This window comes from Anastrepha ludens, chromosome 2 (assembly GCF_028408465.1).
Source record: "Anastrepha ludens isolate Willacy chromosome 2, idAnaLude1.1, whole genome shotgun sequence".
In the NCBI taxonomy this organism is placed as follows: Eukaryota; Metazoa; Arthropoda; class Insecta; order Diptera; family Tephritidae; genus Anastrepha; species Anastrepha ludens.
Window position 1 is genome coordinate 80,385,600 of NC_071498.1, and position 22,938 is coordinate 80,408,537.

The 22,938-nt window shown below is 34.9% G+C and overlaps 1 protein-coding gene across 11 annotated transcripts in view; it reads left to right on the top strand.

The window, feature by feature from the left end:
* Positions 1–22,938, top strand: part of LOC128871949 (protein lap4) — a 239,552-nt gene that overhangs the window by 103,364 nt on the left and 113,250 nt on the right. For all 11 annotated transcript variants that reach the window (XM_054114140.1, XM_054114144.1, XM_054114148.1 and 8 more), the window contains 4 exons: positions 5,137–5,354; positions 6,009–6,350; positions 6,451–6,533; positions 6,969–7,234. In XM_054114140.1, coding sequence (XP_053970115.1) covers positions 5,137–5,354; positions 6,009–6,350; positions 6,451–6,533; positions 6,969–7,234 — 909 coding nt within the window. The remainder of the gene's footprint in view (positions 1–5,136; positions 5,355–6,008; positions 6,351–6,450; positions 6,534–6,968; positions 7,235–22,938) is intronic.

Genomic DNA, 22,938 nt, shown 5'->3' on the forward strand with positions numbered 1-22,938 from the left:
GGGCAGAAGTTGCTACTCTGCACCGCCACCTGGTGGCGAGTGGCAGCAATGAGCATATTCTACAAACCTTCTCCGTGAAAAAATACATATAACTATACAGTTAGTAACAGAAGTAAGCATACACCGTATACGTTTTCAATTTTTCCCCAATCGATTCCTTCAAACAACCTAAGTTATAACAAAATTGTGTTTTATTTACATGAATGAAATACAAAAGTCATATTTAATCCAAATAATGACAAAATTTTAAAAAGGAACAAAATTATAGCTTTTTATATTAAACTTTATAAATATTCATGTCTCAAAAGTAAGTTCATCATATTATCATAATAAGTTCATCATATTATTAATTTGTGAAATCAAAAACATAATTAAAATCAAATCTTATTGTAGCATGTGGTAGGATAACCATTAAACTTTACAATCGCTTTAAGTCGTGATGGCATTGATTTCACCAAGTTTTCAGTTACAGCTGGTGGTATTTTATTCCATTCCTCTTGAAGGACGTTTTTCAGTTATTCCTTATTTCTAATCGGATGTTTACGTATTTGTCGCTTTAAATGTTCCTATAAATGTTCGATTGGGTTGGTATCCGAGGACTGTGGCGGTGTTTTCAGCTGTTTTCGCACATTGTATAACAGCCACTCTCGTACAATGTTGGATGTGTGCTTGGGGTCATTATCCTGCTGGGAGATAAACGTTCCTCCGAGGCCCAATTTCGTAGCGCTTTCTTTTAAAATGTTTTTCAAAGTATTTAAATAACCATATCGGTCCATAATATTTTCCATAAATACCAAGTTTCCAACCTCGTTCGCAGCCATACATCCCCAAACCATCACAGAGCCCCCTCCATGTTTCACAGTGCCGGTCATATTGTTTGGATTCAATTCAGCGTTAACTTTTCGCCAAACTTTTTCACAGCCATCAGATGCACAGATACTGAACTTACACTCATCAGGAAATATGACTTGGTTCCAAAACGTTTGGTCATACTTTTCATGACCTTTTGCGAATGAAATCCGTTTACTCCGATTGACACTACTCAAGAAGGGCTTTTTCCTAATATTGCGCCCATGATAACCAGCACTATGCAAAACCCGGCGAATAGTTTGGGTGCTAAATTGTTTTCTAGTCTCATTTTCAACTTCAGATTTCAATTTGGAGGCACTTATTTTGGTGTGTGTCCTGATTTTCCGCACGACTAAGCTTTTTTCTCTGGAACTTAAGAGCGGCGGACGCCCACAACGCTCTTTATTAGTGGTGCTTCCCGCACTTTTATATTTATTCACAATCTTTTGAACTGTAGCAAAACTCCTATCTATCAAACGTCCGATTTCTCGCAATGATTTATGTTCCTTGTGATATTTTATAATCTGTTTTTTAAATCATCAGAAAGCTCTTTTCCTTTTGGTGCCATTACTAAAAAAGTCGCAAAAATTAATACAAAACGTACTTCCCTAAATTTTTATACTCACTTTAATTATTTCCTTTTAATAGCTTTAACCTTTTTAATCTATACGTAAAAATAAATGTTATGCTAACTGAACAATCGTTTGCTGTATACTAACTTTTGTGACATAAATTTCGCTGGCATCAAAGACAAAGCAAAGCGTGGATAACGGTACCTAAAATTTACAGCTAAATTAAGGCGCATATGAAAGCTTATCCCAGTAGACAATTACCATGTGTAAAATATTTTGATTACATATTAAAGAAAGCGTTAGCGTCAAAAAATTCCATAAATGAGGCTCCCGTATACTTATTTATGTTACTAACTGTATACCAATTTTCATAATAATCGGTCCAGTAGTTTTTGAGTTCATCGAGGACATACAGACAAACATTCATTTTTATATATAAAGATAAACCGTTTTATATCGGAACCTTTTCTCTGGAATCATACTTGAACCTTTCCAGGAGTCTTACGACGGTAGAAGTCATATTTGAATATTTTTGAGTTATATTTTGAAGGTTCTTTGGTGTCCTTTTGGAGTCATCATCGAGCAATTCGTGGTTTTTTGTTTTTTGAACCCCTTTTTAATAGAACTTATAACTCGCTTTACCTCTCAATTTAATTTAATTTTATAAATCATCAATGACGATAATGAATTATAATTAAAAATTATGAGTGTGGGAGAAAGGAGGCCCGCTGTGCTGTTATGAAAATATAGTTTAATCTCCTACAAAAACCATACGAATCCAAATTTCAAACTTTGTGCCAATTTAAAAAATTCAACAAATTTTCATAAAGCTTCAAACTTTTTAAGCAGAATGATTAGAATCATTTCGAGAATGCGGTTTTCTAGTCATTGAATTCTGGTATAATAATGTGCAAGTTAAAAGTGGCTCAAAAATCGAATTAATTTTTGACAATTTTTTTCGCTGGGGATCTTGTGAATTTTCGGCATCACCTAAGACCGTCAGCAAAAAACAAAAAAAAAAAATGGAGAGTGAGCTATAGTTTCATAAAAAACATTTTCGAATTAAATAAGTAAGAGATAAAATTTGTCAATAAATCCCTGTGCTATAATTGTTTAACGCGGTACATATTTTCTATTGATTGATGGGTTACCTTTTTTTGCGCCATCTTGTAGTTAAATGTAATGTGGAATTTACAACAATTCAAAAATATTTTATATATTTTTTTTTGCTTATAAATCCCTTTAAATTACTGGTGACAGGCTATGTTTGGAAGATAATATATAAACTTGCAAACTGCTTCATTTGAGGTTAATAATTCAGGGAATTAATTATTATTAATTAGGCAAAGCTATGACCATTTATTTAATTTTTCTTTATACAGATGTAGTTTATACTACAAACAAAGAAAAAAAAAAACACAAGCATGCAACTTAGAGCTTCAAACTTTGTATAAAATTTGAAAAACTGTCAACTTTTTAACCAGAAGCTTCGGAATTTTTTCTGGGCATGCAGTTTTATAGCCAACTGAGTTTTAGTACAACAAATCGTACATACTTTGTATGGAAGGAAAAGTGTGACACCACAGGAAAAAAATCATACTTAAACTCTATTTTATTGGATCTTTTTATTCCTGTATGGAATGTAGGACCTCAACAAATTGTCTCCACTGGTCCCGATTAATATTTAACTTCACTTCATGTTTTGTTCGTCTTTTCCATCTCCGTCTTAATAATCCCTTTTCAAGTGTTAGACGGTCTTCCTTTGCGGCGGCTGCCCTGCTACAGGGTGGCGCACGAATCGTGCTACAAAAACAAAACGTAATAACTTTTTTTCTAATCAATGTATTTAACTTTTTGTTTTTTTATTGTATAGATAATTCAATTTTATTTTATGTAATAACTAATTAGTTTTGAAAATAATAGAACGTAAATGACCTCCATGCTCATTCACGCATATGCGACACCTGATGAGAAAATTGTTCATTGCGCACTGAAGGGTTGAAGTCGGGATCGCCTCAATTATTGTTGTGATGGACTGCTTCAATTCAGTCAAATTACTTGGTTTTGCTTTATACACCTCTTGTTTGAGATAACCCCATAAAAAAAATCTGGTGCAGTGAGGTCAGGTGACCTTGGGGGCCAGCGGAAAGTGGAATTTCTGGATATCAATTTATTTCTAAATTTTCGTTGGAGCTCCTCCATAACCGGTCTGGCTATATGTGCAGTTGCTCCATCTTGCTGGAACCAAATGCTGTTAAAAGGGATACGTCTTCGCCGCAGTTCTGGATAAAAAAACTCCTTCAACATGTTTAAATAACGGTCCCCATTTACAGTCGCTGTTACACCGTTTTCTTCGAAGAAGTATGGCCCGACAATGCACCTTGATGAAACTGCGCACCACACTGTGACTCGTTCTGGGTGCAGTTCCATGTCATGGAGTTTTTGCGGATTTGATTGACTCCATATACGGCAATTTTGCTTGTTTACATTGCCGTTTAGATCAAAATGGGCCTCATCAGACATAAACAAGCAATTTATGAAGTTGTTGTCTTCTTCGGCCATTTCAATAATTTTTTGGCAAAATTCCAGGCGAATAGGCAAATCCAGAGGGTTTAATTTGCTTGTGATTTGAACTTTGTACGGAAACAAGTTTAAGTCATCATGAACTATCCGCTGCAATGACCGTCTGCTAACTCCAATTTGCGCCGACAAGTTACGAGTCGAAAGTCTTGGATTTGCCTGAATTGACGATGCTACAGCCGCGATTGTGGCTTCGACCCGAACATGGGGATCTCGATGGTACGGTCTGCGTGCGATGCTTCCAGATTCAGCAAACATGTTCACCAGCCTCATAATGGTCCATCTGCTCGGGGGAGTGCCGCCAAACTCCCGCCTAAATTCCCTTTGGACGGAAATGATGGACTGCAAAGCATGGTACCGCTGCACTATCCAAATCCTCTTTTCGGTATCCCAAGCCTCCATTTTTTGTAAATCTAAATACTAGTCTGCAAAATACAAAAAAAAAAAGCCGATTACTCACACAGAAAAAAAGTTATTACGTTTTGTTTTTGTAGCACGATTCGTGCGCCACCCTGTAGTTTCAATCAATTGGTGTGCTTATAAATTTTGCAACGGGGTGCATATGAGAAAAAATCGTAGGGGTTATAATTAGGAGTCGTTTGGCTGGGGTATATATGTGGGCTAAAGAATCGGATACCCTGCCGTGACCATTTTTAATACCACCTTTTGAAGTTTCCCAATGATAACACTGCTTGATACTTAAGAGTAGAAACTCCAATTGAAAATAGGTATAAGTACTCATATACAAAGCCAATGTTTAGGTAATCATAAATACATAACTAGTAGAGGTCTGTTATATGGTACTAAGCTAATTTTCTCATGCCGAAAAAGTAATTATTTCATTACATTGTCTGAAGGTGTTTCGTTGCAACTTACAGAGCAGATTACACGTATGCGAACATTATTGCTAACTGTTAAATACTGCGCTTAAAATAGCTTTCCATAAAATTTCTGGTAATTAAGTAGTGGCAGTATTCGCATTGCAAGTGCATGTACAACCATACATACTTATATATATGAAAACAGTTTGACATTAATTTTATTTTTAAGAATTACAAGCATTCGAATTATATTCAAACTTCCGTAATGAGTTTATTTGAAAATGTTTTTAAACATTATTATTTTTTACTCTTAGCGCGCGAGCTTGAAACCGATTCGGACGGCTGGGAAGAGCGCGAAGCTTCAAGAACACATTCCGTAAAATTTTCCGAAGAATCCACGCAGGAGAAGGACACACCATTTGTCAGGCAGAATACGCCGCACCCCAAAGAGCTGAAGGCAAAGGCACACAAACTATTTGCCAAAGATCGTAGCCGTGCTGATGACGCCAAATTAGATACAGTTTCGGAAGAAGTGAGTAAAAATTGCAAACTCATTGATATAGAATTAATATGTATGTATGCACATACATATGATATATTCAGCCCAATTCTGTGCACTTGATAAATTCACGATCTTGCTTATTTTTTAATATTGATGTGTCAAAAATCAAAAGCTCTTTCCTTCATAAATTGTCAAGATGTCAAATTCCCTTGAGAACTAAACACATTTTTGAACGATTCAAATTTAACGTTTAAAGCTGCTTCAGATATTTTTGAATTTTGCTGAGATGTGTAGATTAATTAGTGAAATGAAATTTAAATATACCTCGTTTAACATTTTTCAGAAGTTGAATTTTTTTTATGCTCTAGATTTCTTCACAATAGCTTTCAACTTGATAAAAACCTTGATTATTTGCTAACTTTCTGTTAATTTGGTAAGTGCGTAGAATTGGACTGATAGTTTCATCAATATAATTAAAGTTTAATTAATAAAATACCGGCCGTTTACGCTATTTTTTGCTGTAAACCCCAATGTTACATACGATACATATTCACAACGTAAAAGCTATAATTTTTCTGCACAACTCAACTTTTCAGCGCTTAATCAGCGAATGTTAATGTAACATTTGCCCCTTCTCATTGCATTAACATTTTCTTGTTTAACATACGAATGGTTTGCTTACAGACGTCATCAAAGTTCTCTGTTAGTGGGGCATCCAGAATTGGGCCTAATTCCACCATAGTTGAGCATATAACAGAAACAAAGCCCATCTATGAAAATCACCAACAACCACAGCCGCTCTCACCACAAACGCCAAAAGCAGCGGTATCATTTTCACAACAACCGGTTATTGCACAAGTAGCGGGGCAACAGCCAAATTCGGATGGAAGTTCAGTAACAGCCCACGAACCGATTGCAAGTGTTGCGCCCGAACATGGCAATGTTGCTGTGGTGGTAGCTTCAGCAGCAGTAACAGCGGCAGCTACTTCCAGCGGCACCGGCGATGATGAAGAAGAAGAAGACTTTGTAAGTATGGACACAAACCATTTGAAAGTTTTGTTAACTGTTAACCGTTTCAAGCCATTAACATAACAACATGCTTTACTTTATCTATGTTAATCTACAGGATGAAGCGGAAAGGCGTGTGGGCTTCCAAGTCGAGGGTGCGGATGATGATTTCTACAAGCGCCCAATGAAGTTGCATCGACGGTAAGAGCATATGTTGTACATACACATACATATTCACATGTATGCATATATGTGTGGATGTATGTTTGATAGTTAATTTTCTGTAAGTTTGAGTGACACATTTGCTAAATGCGAGAAATCACTATAGTAAAATGCCTTGTTGATAATTGATTGCTCGAATCCATTTTGTTAAGCAAAACAATTTTCATCGAAAAATATGTTAATGAAAAACTGATTAGTTTAAACAATATATGTATGTGTTACATACATCTATGCGTGTGTATATGTATGTAAACATATGTATAACTGTATTTGATTAATTGGGGACAGCTAAGTAGTTAGTTTAATATTATAATATATTACATATACATGCGCATATGTAACTAATTTATAGTAAATGTCTTATATTTAAAAAATGTCATTTAATATCACAATGTCTTTGCTATAATATTGCAGCGATACTCCGCACCACTTGAAGAATAAACGTGTACAACATAATCTCACCGATAAAAAGGCAAGTGAAATTCTCGCCAATGCGTTAAATCAAGAGAAGAAAACGGCACAACTGCCTCCAGTTCAATCGCCAATACAGGAAAATGTGGCGGCCGAGCAAAATGAACAGCAACCATTGCAACAGCAGCAACAACCCTTCACGGCACCCATTTCACCCATTCCTCCACCAACCGTGCCGACCCCACTCTCAACAGGGCAATTACCTGATGGTAAGTATTTATAATTTTTGAGTCCCACCTTTTGTCTGTGGTTGAAAAAAGTTAAATATAAATTCCATAAATAGAAATTTAAAAGTTCTTCCGCTTTTATATTGGGATTCACTTATCCGAGGAAAGGTTTAGCAACAACGAAATAGATTAATTCCCTTTCATAGAATTAGCAATTTCTTTATGAGGTGACACATTCTGCAATACATTGAAAGCCACCTGCCAGCCGCTAATTGGTGATGAATTTTCTGGCACATTCCTCACTGCAAAAAAATCGATAAATCAATAAATTATCGTAATACAGCGACATTTGTAAGTACCCTGCAGGGAAATCTGCTAATACTGAACTGGTATATGCGAAATTTACGAGTTTTAGTGAATGCTAACGGTAATTCACTACGTATCTTTACGTTTTCAAAACACGTAAAAAGAATGAAATGGGATGTGAGCAGTGCAGAAAATCTACAATTTAAATTATTAAAATCCCTTGCAAATGGTTCTGCAGAGAAATCGTTTCAGAAGAAACTCTTTTCAATTTGAACGATACATAAAAAAATCACAATTCCGTGTTCGACCACAGGTGAATCCAAGCCTTTACATTCCTCTCGCCTTGCTTGTTTGGTGCGCCTTGGGGTCTGTTGGCCGTCTTAGGCCGTTTTTCCTTTAAAATGCAACTGAAAATACATTATTATCGGATTGTGTTAAAAAAATTTGTGGGCCTATTATTGACGGTATGGATATACATATATAGTCAATATGTAGTTCCAGCAACTAATTTATTGCAAACGAAAAACCCGGAAAGAATAAATTCACTATATTTTGCAGTAAAATCGTACGTTCGCAAAATTTAACACTTTTGGACTGTTTTCTGTAGGGCCAGAGCGAATGAAGCGAATATATGTACAGAAAACAACTGAGGTTTTGAAAAGTAATATTTGACGAAAAATTGCCAAGGTATAGCCATAATTATGCCTGAATGGCATCGCAAAGACTCGTCACCTGTATGTGTAAGAGCTTGGGACATTTGGATAATATTTATCATTCATAAATTTAATCTACCAGTCTAAAAAAAGAAGGAATGCTGCCAGTTTTGGCACAAAAAAATAACAACGGCTACGCTGAATGTAAGCCCTCCAAGCGAAAGTTTTTTCTTACATAAGTAATAGGTTATTGCTGCAGCTACTGCCAACGCAAAATCCTCATCTACTTTGCAATTTTTTTGATTCAGTAAAATGCGTAAAATATTTATCGATAGGCCTTTCTGTTCAAAAGCTGATTTTCACTGAAAGATCATGCTATTTTGCCTTTGAGCTTCGCTTTTTTGCATTCATTTATGTAGTGGAATTTGGTCTTTTCAGCTTAATTTTATTGAGTTTTCTCTCACTCAGTCGAAAACACCAAAAAAAGAGGTATTGTGCCATGACTACGAGCAAATTTTTAGTGAATTTTTGTTGTTCCTTTATTTTGTTTGTAAATTTCTTTCACAACTTTTGTCTAATTGGTAAAACAAACAAAAATAATAATTACGAGTACGAGGCCCCTGTTTGGATTTGCCAACTGAGAAATTAATCTTCTCACGTACTAACCAAAATAATATTGACAATGCGCTAAAGCGAGTTTTACTCTGCCCCAGACGATGGCACGACGCTCTGGACAGCTCGCTACAACTAAACGTACATATAATGCATGTTAAGCAAGATAAAGTAAAAATGCCTACGAGTTTTGGTTACATTTACGGTATTTTGTGTGACATTGAAATCGTAATAGTTAATAAAAAACCAAAACAAATACGTAGAATAGAGTAATTTTTATTTGGTAAGCGTGCATTGAAAAACATGTCGGGCCTTTCGATTTCATTAGATGAACGCACTGGTAAGAAAATATGGATATCACGTAGAGACACATAACAAAGAGCTACAAAACAATGGATGGGGTGGATGGGCGGACAAACGAAACTTACGCTGTCAGCTCTAAAATTCTTACCAAGCGAATACGCACATAAATATATGGATATGAACATGTGTGCATATGTGTATGTACTATGTAGTGATAAGACCTACCGCTACTGCTCTATATATGTACATCTATACATACATACATATGAGCGCTTAGCTATACACACCTATACATATACATGTATTCAATTTAATTTTAACGCTGCTGCATTCAATACTACCAAACAGGCGCAAACTTTAGTGCTGAATAATTATGCATTATACCTGCTTTAAGCAATCTTCTTGCCTAACACCGCCTACCGCCCACCACCCACCGACTGCCAGCTCCACCGTCATTACCTTTAGTGTTGGCTTTGTGAGTTGTGTATTTGCTATTTTTGGACTTTTGCGGGAACAAGTGGAGCAGTAAAAAATTATTTACTCTCCAGCGCACTGCTGCTGTTCACATCAACAAGTACTCACACGCTGTTACTCATATGCCGTTGTTTCGACCCATATGCAGAATTTGTCATAGGCCTATGACAGTGTGCATGTGTGAGTACATGGAAATACGTATTGATATCGAACAGAGGTGAACAGCAGCGCGGGTAACGCATTGCCTGCTAGAGAGCGGCGCTGAAAGAGTAGCCCAATCGCGCTAATTGTGTGATTATTTGTGATTGGGTCGGCCGGTGAGCAACAGCGAGTGTGAGGTATGCAAGTGCTCTAGCTGCGCTGGCTCATTTCAGTTATTCAGTATTTTCACTTGTCGGAACAAAGAGGTGCACGCTTTACCACTTTTGTATCGGCTGACATTTACGTCGCAGACTTAATTACCTCTTTGCCACCTTTTAGCGTGACTGTCATTTAAATGTAATTCGGTTAAGAAGTGAAAAGAAAAAACGAAAAAAATTAAAGCAAGTACAATGAATAAGTTTGAGAGCTAAAATCTGAAGTATTTGAAGCTGAAGCTGAAGTAAAGACGGCGTTTGTTCCGGTTTGTCGGAATTGCGTCAGTGGGCCGAAATACACTACTTTACATTATTCACCCTTCGAGCCATTTGTTAAACATTTTTAAGCAAAACAGATAAGAAACAGTGCCTTATACAATGCTGAGGCACCCATTTATATAAAAAAAAAGAATAATAACAAACAAGTACAAACGGGCATTACTCATACTCCCTGTAGCACTATGCGGGGCGAAAGAAGAGCCGCGGGATCTACAGCACGCGCTCCAACTTTATTGTGCAGAATATTGAATGCAGCTGAATTGCGCTTTCATTTGCTTGTGTTAATTTAAACATTTTTCTTCACGCCAACCGCCACTCTACCCTCGAGACCGACCGCATGCTCCGTTGCTTTCGCATTATTACAATATTTGTACATACATTTGTGTGGTGGTGTGGGCGTGTGCGTGTGTATTATCTGTTATCCATCGACTGCATTAAAGTTTATTGCGAAAATTTTAAGCAGCCCGCATTCTTTATTTGAGTTCCTTCACTTCAATTCTGTTTATACGCACCTCGTCCTCCCATTGTTCTTGCGAGCTTAGCACTGTGAAAGCTGCTTTCTTAATGTAAATTGTTGCATTTTTATTTGCATTTGCAATTTATACCGAAGAAGGCAAGTAGGGAAACAAGCAGGAAAGTGAAGAAAGTAAGTATGGTATGTAGTTACTTGTACAAAAGCACCGGGAGCGGAACGAAGTTGTGCATCGAGCAAAATCCAAATTCTTAGCGCGAAAGTGGATTCACTTGTTTAACTTTACAACAACAACGACAACTAGCGACCCACAGTTCCAATACAAATACTGTTATTCTTATACCTAAGCAGTTGTGGCAAGGAGCCAATAGCAATTTGTATTCCTTTTTCAATTCCATCTTGAAGTTTTTTTTGTGTGTGGCGACTGTTGCTGCAGGAGGGTTACTTCTTCCACTTTTCGACTACTTTTATTTCGTAAGTTTTTATTCAGTTCGTTTATTTGCGTGCATATGTTATTGATGTACGAGAAACATAAACGATCTACGATTGCCATTGCATTTTGGTGTGCATTTCTATATACAGCCATATATACCCAAGTATGTACGTACATACATATTTATATTTGATTTTTTGAAGTGAAAACCCGTAGGCGACCAACGAATAATAAACACATCACTGCTGTTTTATGTAAGGATTTGTGTTTACTTCGCATCAAATATTGTCCATATGCGTGTATTAGTATATACATACATACATACTTACGTTATACCATATTCGTGTTGTTGCTGCACTTGGCAATCTTACTTCTGTTGATTTTGTGGCTTTAAAATTTTTGATAACCTCAAGGGATTTACTATTTTGCTATCCCTTGTGTATTTTTATTGCACATGCGAGAAGGGATGTATGCGTTGTTCTTGTTTTTATTGGTATAGCTTTGCTTAGTAAGCGCATTGAAAAAACTATAGCATAGTTGATGGCGAAGAAAGTTTACAATGCTAGTAAATTGCACCATTCAAAAGGGCAAGAATAGGAAAATTAAAAAAAGTATGAAGAAGAGTTGCCTTCACTCACTTATGCAGGAGTTGTATTAAAGAACTTATATTAAAATCATCTTGATACGCGCAACTAAGCGTACCTGTAGCTGTTCCCGTTACCTCTACACTTCGATCGCTTAAATATTTATTCAATAAGATTTTGTGAGATAATTTTTAAGTTTGATTTATATTCAACACTCACGCCTTATTGTTATATCATTCATTTATAAAGCGCTAAAATAACGTGAAACACTATAATCATATTAACTTAATTCATTCAGGCTTTTACTTCTTATTTATTTATTGCAATTCAAAGAAACACATAGACCGAACGTGTGGGGCAATGAGAAAAAATATTTCGTGCCATTAAATTTATGATAAAACGAATTTTTTAAATTTTTTACACATTTTGCCATTTTTCCTTCAACTGAATTATTGATTTGCCTTAAATGACTGTAAATGCACATATGTATGTATGTACATGTGCGCGTACGTTTGTTGCTGTGAAAGTGCGTTAAATAAATTTAACGTGACTGCTGTTTGCCGGCATTTTTTTAAAGAGCGCCGTGTCAGCACAAAAAGGTTTCAGGCTTTTAGGATTTTTATTGCATTTGATGCGCTGTTGTAAGTCGGTTCATGAACAGAGAGGAAAGTGGACAAATTGTGAAAAACAAAAAAAATAAACAAAATCTCATCGCTAGTATCGCTGCTTTAATGCTTTTCTCGGGTTTCAGGCCTTCGGTTTTGGGTAAATTTTGGTTTTTGTTGCAGTGTTGCAATATTTATAGCGCTGACTGTTAGAATTAATTAAATAAATTTAAACTACTGTTAGTGGCGGTGCTACGTTATAATGTTAGCTATAGTCATTTAATTTTTACTAGCTAAGTTTAAACATACGGGATAATTTAATTAGTGTAATCAAATATGTGCTAAAGCTGAACATCTCCACAGACACACATATACTCGTACTTACTTATATATAAGTACATATAGCCAATACGCGCATGTAAAAGCAAGAGTAAAACAATTAGTAGTGTATTCTTGTAACATTTGTGGCAGTCTTGCTTCATTTGCTTACAAAATCTAGTTCCTCAACCCTCTAATGCACAAACATAAAGCGCAGCAGGAGTCTGTGACACTTTCTTGGCAATTTCGGTACCAAAAACACTAATCTAAAACCGTATTTGAGATATCTGTTATATGCTGCTTAGTTCTTTGGCTTAGTTGTAACTAAGCGTCATAATTTTTTTAACAATATTAATAATATAATATCTAATATAATAACAAAAATAATAATAATAAAGGATCTTTCAAACGTGACGCCTCGATGCCAGCAGTGAATAATTCCTAGACGGTAACTTTTTTATGTCATCTTTGACGTTTCTCAAGTAGACAGATGTACAATTTTACACGATCTTTAAGACGACGTTCTTAAGAATTAATCGCTCTCATGAATCGACTGCTTGGCGAATTTTACCTGTAGAGTGCTCATAGTGGACATTTAAATTGTGTTGTATTTGTATGTGGTTGTTAGCAGCCGTATTTTGAATAATAATAGTGAAATCTGAAAGAATACAATTTTTTACATATTATTTGAAACAAAAACGAGGGGCGTCTTCTAAAATACCCTTTATTAGTAATAATAATAATTATTGTAAAAAATAGTAATAGACTCGATATGGATATTAGAAATATGGTTTTTTTGACTTCCTCAACAAAACACAACAAAAAAAAAATACATATATGTAGAGGTTGAGGAATAAATTCGTAGCGTTTTTACCGTCTTTTTAAACAAAAAACAATAATTATATTAGTAAGTTAATCAATTGTATATTCCGCTAAAAATCGCCTTGTCTGGTGTTAAAGAAGTTGTTGAGCCAGTTTTTAAGGACCTTTTTGTTATCAAAGTCCGGTGCAAAGTCCGGTGAAGGACCTCCCATTCGAGCTCTTGGAGTGCGGCTTTGATGACTTGTGCAACATGGGACCTGGCGCTGTCGTGAAGGCGTATGGTTTGAACATGTCGATCAGGTCTAATAAAAATTTAAGTAATAATAATAATTAAATAGTTTTGTAGATCAGAAAGAGGTCTGTCGAATGAATACTTACCCTTTGCCAAACAGCAAACAAATCTTTGCAAAGTATAAAAACGCTATGAACTTATTCCTCAACCCAATATATAGGTTTTAAATTTTTCGAAGATCTGATAGTTTAACAGAAACTTAATTAAATTTGTAACGTTTTATTTCAATACAGACAGCAAATAGTTCTTGTAAAACAATTTATTTTCCTTTGTACCGCATTAGAGAGTAGACCTACTGACTGACCTTATATCCCTTACTCAGGAATTTTTCTTGTTCTTTTGTTTTTTTGATGACTTCTGGCTCCACTGCTAATCACTTCAAGTGTCCCTTTCGCTTTTAGTGCAAATTGCTCCGGGTTTTCGGTCGAATTTAAAAATGTTTACCCTGAGGCATACTTGTGCAGTAGAGCATTGTGTATTCCACTGCTCATTTTCAAGGTAATGATGTCACGATTTAATTATATCTGAAATCATATCGACACACATTTACCACATTTTCAATATCAACTTTCCGCTGTAGATGAAGTGTTTTGCCCTAAATATATGTATACACCTATGTTTTTTTATTTTACAAAATTTTATTTGTTATTTCTCTGATAAGGCAACATTGATACTGCTCGTATAACTGTATGTATGCATGTAGGTATTCACTCGTGTACGCTAGTAGCATAAGTCCGAAAATATAATATGGCGGTGGACAGGTGAATTAACAAGGTCAATAATAAATTCAGGGGGAACTGAAAAAAAACGTTGTTATCAGACACCTTACACATACGTATGTATGCATGGCCAGATTTTGTTATTCGAATGTCGTTTGAATGCTAAGTCAAAACAAAAAATACAGAGGCACCCGAGTGCAATATTTCACATATTTTGTTAGCGGTTCTGAAGTACTGTCTATGTATGTGGGCGGAGTAGTTTCAGTAGTAGAAATTTCACGGTGCACTGTGAAAATATACGATCTTTATGTGATTTTCTATATGTCAAACGAAATACTAAATTACAAGCATTTTATTAAAAAAAAAATTATTTACTTTATTTTACTTGGTTGTTTTAAGCGATTAATGTGTTTGTGTTATGGACGTTTCCTTTGGAGAAACTTTTCGCACCATAAAAGCTAAAGCTATTTTTTTAATGTTTTATGTTTTATGATTTTATAATTGTTTGTTTGCCTCGTATTGAAGATTTCTGACTGTAGAATAATAACGAACTGGAACTATTGAGTTAATTTAAAAATCCTAGCGGTGTTCGATAGCGCATATTTTCTCATGGAGGCTTCGATTTTTTCCGCTGAGCAATAATATTTAAAGTCCACGCCCGGAGAATAGCTTCCCAGTCTTATTTGGTCCCATTTGTTCGAAGGTGTACTGCCAGAAATGCACCCAAGATTCCATTGAAACAAAATATCGTGAATTACTTACTCAGAAAAAAAGATATTGAAAAAAAGAAATTCTTTGGTTGACCCTGTATTATAGTGGCCACTGTATTAAGCTATCGCTCTCCATTTTTTTCTTGGAGGCTTTAATTTTATATATACACTCGCGGACATCTAATTAGGAACGCGATATTTTGATGAAAACGAATGATTTTTTTATATGGAGATAATGTGCAACATTCAGTGGGAAAAATTATCCAAAATCAGCCTGATTTTTAAGCCAAAAACTTTCAATTTGCATTATATTATAACAAAATTCAATGGGCTATATAACTGGGTAGCCATATTTTTTCTAAATTCTGACTAAAAAATTTGAAATTTTGAATAACGCTTTTTGATTTTTTTTTAATTTTTTTCAAAGTTTGAAACTTTGAATTGCATAAATGGCTTTTGTTGTAGTCGGAACTATAATTTTATAAAAGAAATGCTATGAAAAATAAGTAAAAAGTCAAAACTTTGCAATGTGCCACAGAGTATACAGAAACAAATATTTGTAACATCCGATTTTTCAATTTTAAATTAATTAATTGATTAATTATAGCCGTTGAATTAAAACAAACCTCGCAGCAAAATGTATCACATCAACATTTTGACTAAATTTGACGTTTTTTTAAATATATTTGTTTTCTTTATTTTTATAATTTTTGTGTAATAAAAACTACATAAATCGAATTTTAAAATTTTATTGTATGTTAAATTAAGCCAAATTGCTCAAATTTTTCATGCCAATTCTACTTTTTTAATTAGAATTTTTAGAAATATTTTCATATGCACTCTTATAGCTAATTCAATTCTGAAGTTTCTAAAAAATCCCAATGATTTTTTATATTTAATATTTTTTTCCTTGTAATTTTGCACGACAGTTTTTATATGGAGAAAATGCACAACACTGTCGGGTGTCATATTAATGAAGGAACGTTTAAAATTAGAATAGTAAAAAATTTTAGAATTTGAGAGATGGAATATATGGCTTTTGATTGAGTGCAATAAATTGTTTCTATGCAAAACTCGCTCAATTTCTAGCAAATATGCCAAAAACTGCTTCCCATAAATGTGTTACAAGTGTATATGATATTCATCTAAATAACTACCCATTGCAGTCATTGCACAAAGGTTGTATTGTGTTAACACACACACCAGCACCCATTTGGACGTTCTATTTGTTTTCTTTTCATCTATCGGTATATTTTGTTTATATTTCTTCGTCATTAGTGCTGTTTATATACTTTATACCACGTTTTTTTATAATTTTATATGTATGTATGTCTGTATGTATACCATTCTATAAAGTGTAGTACTTATCAGCTTGCGATTGTGCCATACTTTTTCACATGTTTATACAGAGCGATGAGTCCTCTCAACCGAGTCAACGCCATTTAGCCAATTCAATTATTTCGCAGCTCTTAATGTGGCTGGAGAATAAGGTTTATCAGCATTTAGTTTCGATTTTGTTTAGCTTCATTACTGTTAAGCGTTCAATATTTTTGTCATATATATAAACATACATAGACATATTTTTCTCTTATTTTTGTTTTTCCGCTATCTATGGAATTTTGTAGTTGCTGTAAGATAAGAATTTTTTTATTTGTATTCTTTCCCTTGGAGTGTCAACTAGCCCAATTGGCTGCGCGACCGACCTAGTCATGGCGCAGCGAATAGTGACGAAACGTTTAGAACTTTGGTATTTTGCTTATTTTTTTATTTCATTTGTGATTCATTGACTCAGACACGTTTGCGTTTATGTGGCCATTTATGTTGTTATTATAAAGCGTACCACTTTTTGGTGTCTTGCCGCATTTTGACAAATTTTTATTTAATTTTTAATTGCTGCTTTTTTGCTTTATTCAGCTTCATCAACTCATTTCACTTTTTGGAATATCACCTAATATTTCTTTTTTTTGTGTTTTAGTGCTTTGTTGATGGGTTACTTCAGTAAAACTTTCTTCATTAATTTTTAAGGCCACGATTTCTTGCACTTGTATGCGTAAAAGTCTTTGTTTGTTTCAACGGTTTCAATGGTTTTAGCGGTTTATTGTGCCATTTGTCAAATGAAATTCGCACAGATTTGGGACGATTAATCATGTTTTGCGAGCCGCTAAGCGGTAAACTTTGGTGTTGAAAAGTGAGTTTGGAATTTCACGTCAAACACACAAGCATCGAGATTTAATACTTTTTATATTCAGACGTATAAATTTTGCACTTGAACTATTCGGTAAACATGGAAGAGTTCCTTTCACTTTCTTCCTTTCTTTAAACTTTCTCGGTTGTAAATGATGTGCAAACTCTCAGTCCTTAACCAACTTAATGTTGGTTTTAATTTACGCTTTAGCGCTAAATGAATTTTGGTGAGCAATATTTTTAAGTTTGGTGCATCACAATTAGCTTTTAATGCTTCCTGTTTCCACAGGGTTTCTACTTCATTAGAGTAGATATTCTCATACAATTTTATTCCATTTTTTATTCAATTTTGTGTGTGAAATGCATGGAGGTATGTGTGTATGTATACGATGTACTAATACCTAATTGAATTTGCTCATCACCTTATTTGTTTTTCTGCTGGTTTGGTTTGCAAAGTGATATTCAGTTTTCATATACTTCACATTGCATTCATAACTTAGCTATTTCTTTCCTTGATGTAAAGAAGTTCGAATTCGAGGGAAAAAGTGAAAGAATCGTTGCATCAAATCAATTTATTGCATCGAAAAAAAAAAAATGTTGGTAAATAAACACTTTGCAACTACAGAAATAAAGGCGCAAAATATTATACAATATTATATAATAAACAGCAGGTTCTGTTTCTTACAATCGCATTTACCTATCGATAAGGACAAAATAATATCTTGTACTTAGGCAGCTTTATCTATTATTTTCTATTGAGTGTCTTTATGGCTTCCTTATCAACATTAAAATGTGCAATATTTACTTTTACGATGCTTTCATCCAGATTTTACTCTGTCTTCACTTCCATTGTTTTGTAATTTATATATCCTTAAATCTATTCGTATTAAAATGCTAGGAATAACGATCCATATAAGATCAATACAATTTTGAATAACTTCGTCATGTGTTCCTCGAATTGTTATTTCTATAGCGCTTTAGACACGTCTGCGCAGTATATTTTAACCTTGAACCATGAAAATAACTTATCGAATATCTTAACTCAGCGTCATGAGCGGACATATTTTACTCTCAGCGGAGAGGTAAATAGACGAAATTGTCGGTTTAGGGGCATGATGTTAAAGTCTCGGTTTGGTGCGGTGTGTGCGCTACGAACATTATCGGGTCTTCGAGGCCGTAGTCTAACTGTTAATGGTGACAGATATAACTCCATGATAACAGAATTTTTGCGTTCTTTCATCGAGGAAAATCAATTGGAGCACAGTGTGCACTCATATACGGGGCGGTAGACGCTGAATTTATTCAAGACAATGTTTCCGCGGCGGCTCATCTCCAAAAAACTGCTAGTTCGACTGGCTTTCTTCTCGCTTTTAGATAGCGCCGGATTTTTTGACTGTGAGGCTACATAAAGGGAAAGGTGTACGCTAATAAACCTCAAACGCTCGGCTCTCTGAAGATCAATATTCGCGGGGAAATCGAGGCCATAACCTTAGAAATGCGCCAGAATGTTATGAAAGCTGCAGAAAAATCACGTCACCGGAAATGATGACCATTTTCTCGATATTATTTTCGTTTATTAAACCAATAAATTGAAGTTTTAACCGGTGGAGTCAAAACTGATGCTTTTTTCACAAAATTATTAATAGTTGTCATGCGTCAAGTATAGGTGGAACACCCTGTACTTATATACTATACATACATGCTATCTTCATAAAATTATTTATAACACATTTTTGCTTTATTTTATTCGGTTCTATGTGTTTATCAACGACAGCTTTAAACCCTTGCGTTACTTTATACATCATTTCACAACATATTTTTGTTACGCGCAAAAATGTCGTAAAAAAATCAAACCTACGAATTAAATGAATCAAAGGGCTAGGTACTAACCATTTGCGATTCACCGTGCGTTAGCGAGTGTCGAATAGATAATGCAACTGGCATAAATAAACACACGTTGGAAAATAGCTGTATTTGTTTGGGAGTATTCGTATTGAAACTTGCCTGATATCAGAAAAAAGAGTTAGCAGCACTGAAAATTGTTCATTACACCAGTTTTATGAGGTAAAACCATGCTCGCTAGTGCTCAATAACTTGTTGCTTTCACATGCAAATTTTTCATCATGCGAGCAGAACCCAAGCATAGCCAGCAGGAAAGTGGTGAATCGAAAACTGCTATTATTTCGTTGCCATCAATAACGATTGATTTTATCGTCTCGGTATGCGGTTAATTGAAGTTCAATTACTGGCGCACACAAATACATTCTTACATAAGTAATTCTTACAGCTAATTAACAGAAAACACAATTGGTAATCGGCAAATGCAAAAGTCATAGATGATTAACCTTTAATAGTATTTCCACTTTTCTACTATCTACCAGAAAAGGGCAACCCTTAGGTCATTGAACTGAAGAAAATATGCATAAAATATGTATCCATGACTAAAATTAATTATTCATTTTTCTTCTAACTGCCCTTGCAAGTAATTGAATTTTTTTTTCTACGACATTGTAATATAATTTTTTATAATGATTTTAGTTGCACTTATTAAATTAAATTATCCTCACAGAAATCTATGAAGACTAAAGTATCTTACCAATTAGCTAACACTACAAAACTTTGAACTCTGCCACATTCAAATGGCATCTGCATGTACGCCATGTGAAGATACTGACCGGCTGTCCAAGTTCATTCAATGCTTGACTGGCTGGTAATGCCGCATAAATAAAACTTACAATTTGCTTCTCATCATCATATTTCGATTATTGGGATTCTCTTGTTGGGCAGACCTAGCTTTGCTTACGTTGTTGTATCCTGGAGAGGAGTGGTTGCTGTACAGGGTTTGTCAAGCCTGTGTTCCTTTTTGGCAGTGTTTTTCGCTCGTTCTGGCCGTTCAATTGCACATAAGGCTGTTGTAAGAGAAAAGATTGCAAATAGTAAAATGCACCCAACGTCGACGGATAGATATATAGAGCCCCAACTATGCTTATATGTCGCGTAATTTATCATTTATCATACAAGTAGTAGATTCCCTACTACAAATGCCAATCAACAGATAATAAACTTCTGTTCAAAATATGTATAGAATTTGAATCTAAAATAAATGAAAGAGATTTCAACTTGGATGTCCTTGTAAAAGCCAATCGGATTTCCGTGCCAATATGCTGCTTTGTTTAGTCGTTTGATTCGAAATTTATGATCATCTTTATTCACGCTTCAGTGGCGTCCACTCCACACAATTGCAAGATGATTGGCATGTCTGGCGTAGAAATTTGTTTGGGATTTATGTGGTTTACTCAAAAATATTTGCTGGTTTTATTGGTTACCAAACCATAACACAGTGATGGAGAAATTTTTGCATGAAAATTTAAGATAAGAAATTATTTCAATTTCGCCCAGTGCAACAGCTCTAAATTTTTATACCCGCGCACTTGTGCCCAAGAGTATTTTAATTTGGTTCACATAACCGTTGTATGTAACAGGATAAACGAAACGAGATATATTTCAGAGGAAATCTGAGTAAAATTTAATATATTTCAATAAAACTTGGCACACTCTTTCACTGTTACTCTTCCTTCAAGGTAGTTTGGTGTTAAAAATGGACGAAATCGTAAAAAAGAGGACGAAATCATAAAAGAAAGGGGAAAGCGTAATATCTCTGTTACAACCGAAACAAAATTACTTAAATCTTTTATGTGTAATGAACTTACGAAAATAAATACGATGCAAGAAAATTACAAAAAAAAAAGCAAAACACGGTTCCACTTCACGTTTTGGTAGAACTCGCATTAATTGCTCCCCTCTTCATTTATATCCGACATCATTATTATTGAGATCGGACAGTAAATACGCCTTTTTTCTATATGTTAAGACTAAATTTCCGTCCGTCCGTCTGATATTACAAGCTATAGATCTCATTATTTATAAGATGGTTTGATTCCAAAAATTTACACCAGCCCAGATTAAATTTTACTAAGATGTGGGCGGGGCCAGCCGTAGTCGAATGGGACGTAAAACATCAAATGATAGAAAAGGTCTTTTCTAATAGCGGTCGCTCTTCGGCAGGCAATGGCAAATCTCTGTGTATTTCTGCCATAAAAAAGCTCTTCATAAAAAATAATCTGTCGTTCGGAAGTGGCGTAAAACTGTAGGTCCCTCCAATTGTAATAGGGAGAAATACCCATCAAAGGGTGTAAGCTGCAATTATATACCTATATAGGGTGGGCCATGTAAAATTTGCTTTTTGAATCGGATATAAAAAAAAAAAAAACTAACAAATATTTTTTCAAACTTTTTTTTTATTTTGAAGATTGAACATTGTCATTTATGAATGAAAAATAGTATCGAATGACTGCCACGACTGGCATTACAGTAGGCCATTCGATTAACCCAATTTTTAAGCACATTTTCGATTGCTTGGGCTCCAATTTCATGAATGGCAACTTCGATTTCGTGTTTTAAAGCATTAATCGTCTCTGGATGGTTCGCATAGGATTTTTCCTTAACGGCTCCGCACAAAAAATAGTCCAACGAGCTTAAATCACAGCTCCGAGGCGGCCAATTGATATCGGAATTTCGGCTGATTACTCGGTTTTCAAAAACGGTAGCCAAAAGTTCGAGTGTAACTTTGGCAGTGTGACAAATAGGTTTTCAATATTTCCCAATTTTGTTCAAGTGTATAGCGTCCCATTTCGTAAATGTCAAATCTTTAAGTAAATTATGAACATATTTGACATGTCATTTGTGTTACCATTCTCAAAAAAATAGGTGGTTCAAAAAGCAAACGCTATATGGCCCACCTTGTATATATAATTATAACACGTGCGCGGATGAAATTTGACCTTCTTTACCTGTTTATTTTTATTTTGCAGAGGCACTGCATATTTATTCGCCCTTACTGTTGCTGCTATGTGTGTATTCTATTTGATTTGGTTTGCTATATTTGACGTAGACCAAACGTAGAGAAATGCTGAAAGTCGTAAATTTTGCCACTTTACATCCTCTTAGGCAAGAAAGACAAAAAAAAAAAAAACAACTGGAACTACAAATAAATTTATCGTGAGAATGACATTTAGGCGTTAGAGTCTTCAATGCATAAATCTTCAACTGTTTTGTGTTATCCCAATAATCTGGTAAAAATAATAATAAAAACGGTGTACGACACACACCTTTGATACGTTAAATGATTAACTTAACTTTTCTCTACAGTTTCATATTTGTTTATTAATCTAGTAGCGGGTTTTCTACTCTCTGCCGAAGAGCGAACACCCTTTAAAAACTTTTTCTATCAGTTTGAGTAAAAATATCACTTAATAGTTTTCGTCCGTATAATCGGGCTACACACAGGCTGGAACCAACATATCGACTTCTAGATGTTTCTGTTTCAAGTATTGGTCGAAATTGAGAAAATAACGCAATTTTTGTTCAATTTTGTTGGGCTAAATTTTTTGTAAAAATCTTGGCCTACACACTTGCACGAAAAAGTTAAGTCAAAAAGTTTGTTTAGTCGTTGTAATCAAACTTTCCTCAAGAAGATAACCTTTATACATAACGACTTTTACTCCTTCATAACCGAGATACGCATCTTGGTATAATAAGAGTATACATGTCATACATAGCTGAAA